We start from the raw sequence: 4,636 nt of genomic DNA on the forward strand, positions 1-4,636 counted from the left end.
ACGACTCCCAGGAGGCTTTGCGCTAGACACTGGCCAATGATGGCAAGGGGTGGGCACACGCTTGAGGAGGAGCCAAGGCAACCCGCTCCGGGCCCATTAGGGGGCAGAGGCGGGGCGGCGGAGGGCGCGCTCAGGTGTGATTGGTTGGAGGCGCGGGAGCGGGGCCTGAGAGGGCGCGCTCAGGACACGAGGACTGGAGTTCGGGGGCGGGACTCCGAGGAGCGCGGGACGCGGTGGCGGTCATGGAGGGGACTGGTACCTCTTTCCGGAAGGTGAGAGAGGGTGGACAATGTGAGGTGCTGGGGTCGGGAGGCACCCAAGGGGTGGGGCAGTGAGGCCACTACGACCGCGCCCTACGCGTGACCCACGTGCCCGCTCTTCGCCCTCCGGGGTGAGCTCCCGCCGCCGGCAGCAGACGCTGGACAGACGTGAGCGCCGCGCTCGCAGAAACGCTGGGGGAGTTCAGAAAGGAGCCTAGGCCCGCGCCCGCCGCTCGCCCTGATGGCTGGGGATCCGGTGGGACATTCCCTAAACCGCTTGGCGTAGGGCACAGGTCCTCCCAGCCCTGATACTGTCTCGTCGCTGCACAGCCCGAAGCTTTCCCCTGCCCGTTGCCTATCACGCGAACCTGTGGTTCCGTTTCACCTGAGTCGAGCTGAAGCCCTGATGCAGCTGCGTTTCCCGGCAGCACCTGTTTGTTTAGGGGCGTGTAGGGGCGTGCTTCCTTAACAGCACGCGTGGCAGCCACGCACTGCTCTGTGCACTCGGCATTAACCCGCTTAATGCGCAACCATCCTGGCAGATGGGCACGGGCACTTTCGCCAGCCACGTAACAGTGGAGAAACAGAGGCGGAGCTGGCGTCTCGCCCTTTGCTCTGCACCTGGTGAGTGTGGCTGGCGCTGCGACTTGTTTTCGAGTCTCGCTTCGCTGCTTTGCCCTAAGGTGAGGGAGCACTGAGCCCTTGAATCAGGAAGGTGCACCTGGGGGGCTGGGGGCCTCGGAGACCTGGCCACTTCTTCGTCCCCTCCCAGCCCCCAGTGGGGGTTCAGCCGTGCAGAGGCGTGGGGCGCTTCTCTCTAGCTTACTTTCTGCCTCAGTCCCCTTCTCTCTCTTATCACCCAGCCCAGAGGGGTTAATCACCTAATCGGGACAGTTACCGGGGCAGGGGGTCGGAGCAGGAGCAGAGCGGTTGGGAGACCCCGTCACAACAGCTGGAGAGGGGAAGCACAGGGGTGTAGAGTCCTCTAGCCAAGGGCCCTGGCCGAGCTGGGGTTGTAGTCACTGTCCACGAACAGGGCTCCCCGGGTGGGACCGCAGAGGGAGGGGCTGTGGGGCCTGCTCCCAGTGGGGCAGAGGTGGAATGCGCCCAGGTCCCTGCTCCTGTCCAGTCCTCCTCACTTCTTTGTTTGGGAGCCACCACTCCTTGCGGGCGCTGACCCCTTCCCTTGCTGCAGCAGTTCCACGCAGCAGACCCCTGTGCAGCAGTGGGGCTGATTTAGCTCTTCCTGGGGGTCCAGGAGCACATGGGACAGTAGAGCTTTCAGGGTCTTTCCTAATACCTTCCTGGTAAGCAGCAAGGACCAGCAGGTGGCACCAAGCTCCAAGGTCACTGCTGGGAGGGCGAGGCTGCTGCGGCTCCCCCTAGTGACCGGTGGTAAGTTCTCACCCTTCTGAGCCTGGGCCCCATGGGGGTCCATGTCACTCTGTTCCTGGGCTCTGAACTGCGCTGGGTGAAGCAGCGGAACCTCCTCAGGCTAAGGCTGGAGGCCGATGGGCCCCAGTTCCCCAGCCCTGCAGGACACCCAGCTTTGCTACCGCCCTCCGGCTGCCACAGCACCCCACTGGCCTCTGGCTCCCAGCCTCTTCCTGCTGGCCCTTACTCCGGCCAGCCTTGCGTGGTCCACCCACCTGTGGCCATGTTCCAGATCCTCTCCACCAGCTCTGACCTTCCAGAAAGCCCTTCTCAGCTCCAGCCCCACACAGGGCTACTCTGGGTGTCTGTGTCTCCCTCAGACTGTCCCACGCTGAGCTCCGGAGACCCTGGTCCCCAGGACTCGTCTCTACCCATAGCCCCTGCCTCTGCAAAGTAGCCCCAGTCTTTGGGTGTTCAAGCCCCTGCCTTGAGTCTTGGCCTGGACCCTCTATGTTCCATCCATGTCTCTCAGGACATCCTGAAAATACACCCGGGCTCTGTTCCCTGCCCCCAACCACCCCTTGCCCCAGCACCGCCGTTTCCACAGCACCTGTCTCAGGCACCTCGAGTTGCAGGGAGGGACTGCAGCTGGAGCTGACCTGGCTCCCATAGCGGGGTCCACTGAGAGCTATGTGGTGGCGGTGGCAGTGGTGTGGACAGACCTGTGGAGGGGTCCACGGGGAGGGCAGGGCCTTGGCCCAGGGGTGGGGTGTAGCGTGAGGCTGCCCCGGACTCCAGCAGATGAGTCCCAAAGGGGAGGGCTGACACTGCGCCGTGCCCACCGGCCCAATGCCTGCGTCTACCTTCTGGGCCTGGAGGCATGCACACCTCTGGGTTGCCCACCCTGGGAGAGGCCCCAGGGGACAGTGTTGGGTGGGGATGGGGCAGGCCCAGAGAGTCACCGTGTCCTGCCGGTCCCCCAGGAGCTGGTGAACAAGCTGCTGCGCCTGCACTTCAAGGATGACAAGACCAGAGGTGTGGGCACCAGCCCTGGGGCGGGGGTGGGGGGGGGCTGCCTGCTCTGCCCACACCACTGCGAGAATGATCTAAGAAGGAAGTGGGGGGGCAGCAGCCCCCAACCAGGGTGTGGCTGTGACCTGCCCCTTCTACCTTGCAGTCAGTGGGGATGCGCTGCTGCTCATGGCGGAGCTGCTGAAGGTCTTTGTCGTGGGTAAGCCGAGGGCCCTGGGCTCCTGGCCCGGCTTACACTTCCTTTCCCAGTGGGGCAACCAGGACATCTGCTTTCCCCACTTTCCCACCAGCGCCCTTTAGGCTGTGTCCCTGGAATACTCCAGGTGACGGGTTGTGCCTTGGCCCACTGAGCTGTCGGCACAGGCTGGAGAGCTGCTGGGGCTGAGGTCCAGGGCAGTGGGGGGCGGGGGGGGGTGTCAAGCCCTCCAACCCCGTCTGCCTCCCACGGCTCTTCTGTGTCATGGCAGAGGCAGCCATCCGCAGTGTTCGGCAGGCCCAGGCGGAGGACCTGGCCTGTGTGGATGTGGACCAGCTGGAGAAGGTGCTGCCTCAGCTGGTAGGTGGCCCCATCCAACCCTGTGGGTGGGAGCAGGGCTGGAGGAGCAGGTGTGAGGGGTGGGTGGTGCTCAGAAGACCGTCTCCTCTCCCCACAGCTCCTGGACTTCTAGGGTGCCCACCCTCGCTGGGCCCCCTGTTCCACTCACAGCCCAGCCCCATGCCCACGGGTCTGGGGCTTCTGGTTTCAGACAGCGAGGAGGCTGCGTGTCCCAGCAGCATGCTCTGCGGGTGACCGGGCACAGAGGTGTGGCAGAAGGGCCTGTGACCTCTGGCGACAAGCCGAGCTGCGCAAGCCACCACCAACATCAAAGCTGGTGTGTCACCTCCAAACCAGGTGCTGCTCCCTCAGCTGAGAACCACCCCCCCAGAGAGAGCAGTGACAATAAACCAGCGCTGCCTCGCCCAGCCAGAGCCTCTTCCTTGCCATCAGTCTCCCAAAACCCAGCTGCTCAAAGCCACTCGGCCCCCTACCCCGATCCCGGGAGGACAAAGGCTCACGTGTGCCCCTGCTCTGGTGGGGGCGCTGAGGCTGTGCCCTCATACTCGGCCCCTCCCCTGGAGACGGTGCTCCTGCTGCCAGGTGGCCTGGCTGTGGGGCCCGGCCATGCCCCATCCTCACGCTCTCCACCCTGCAGCACCTACCTCCCTTCGTTCCAGAAGCTGCTTCCAGTGCCCAGGACGGGAAACACCCAGAGGGCTCTAGGCCCAGTGACTGCAGACACAAGTCACAACAAGCACCCTCTGGAGAGGACCGTCAGGGTGGCATGGCAGCTGCCCAACCTGCCAGCACTCCCACCCCTCGCACCTGTGGGCGGCATGGGCTGGGGGACAAGCCCTTCACCCCTAACTTGGCCCCGAGGGCCCTTCCTGCACCCTCTCCCCGCCTCTGCCCCCACCTTCCTCTCCCCACCCCCTCAGGGAGTCTCCGGGCTTCAAAGCGCTGGGAGCATGTGGAAGTCATTAGACCTGAGGGGAGAGGCTGGCGACAAGTGCCAGAGCCGTGCCCCACAGCCACTTTGAAGTACCTCGGATGGGGGGGGGGGCAGGCGGGTAACCCCGGGACCGGCCCTGCCAGCCAGCCTGCCCTCCGGGTGGAGGCCATTTCCTCAAGCCTTGCCTGCCAGGGGCCAGGGGCCGGGGTGCCTGCAGGCAGGGCTGGCTATGCCTGGAGGCCTTTGTCCCCCATGTGTTCCCAGGAGGAGGGTAATTAATGGTGTCAGGTGAAAGCAAAGGGGGGACACCTATACCCTCATTAACGAGAATGAGGTCCTGCCAGGCTGCAGGGCTGGCCGGTCCCAGGGTTGGGAGTGGCTGGAGGCCTCACCAGGGAGTGCTGGGGGGGGGGGGGGCAGCAGGGCCAAGGCCTGCAAGCTCTTCCTGGGAGGAGGAGGAGGAGGACCAGAGGGACTCGG

General features: G+C 65.0%; 1 protein-coding gene across 4 annotated transcripts; it reads left to right on the forward strand.

Moving 5' to 3' along the window:
- The first annotated feature begins 172 nt into the window (after positions 1-172).
- Positions 173-3,635, forward strand: CENPX (centromere protein X). Of its 4 annotated transcripts, none has more exons than XM_037069064.1 (5): positions 173-272; positions 2,618-2,669; positions 2,812-2,865; positions 3,134-3,222; positions 3,413-3,635. In XM_037069064.1, the coding sequence occupies exons 1-5, from the start codon at positions 243-245 to the stop codon at positions 3,575-3,577; spliced, it is 390 nt and encodes a 129-aa protein (XP_036924959.1). In that variant the 5' UTR covers positions 173-242; the 3' UTR covers positions 3,578-3,635. The 4 variants fall into 4 exon arrangements, with proteins under 4 accessions (XP_036924959.1, XP_036924950.1, XP_036924966.1 ...); XM_037069055.1 differs by lacking the exon at positions 173-272 and adding an exon at positions 291-943; XM_037069078.1 differs by lacking the exon at positions 173-272 and adding an exon at positions 298-943 and having other exon boundaries at positions 3,320-3,432.
- Positions 3,636-4,636: the final 1,001 nt, after the last annotated feature.

The sequence above is a fragment of the Sturnira hondurensis genome, unplaced genomic scaffold (genome assembly GCF_014824575.4).
Source record: "Sturnira hondurensis isolate 20B ecotype Veracruz unplaced genomic scaffold, ASM1482457v3 Scaffold0001221, whole genome shotgun sequence".
NCBI lineage: Eukaryota > Metazoa > Chordata > Mammalia > Chiroptera > Phyllostomidae > Sturnira > Sturnira hondurensis.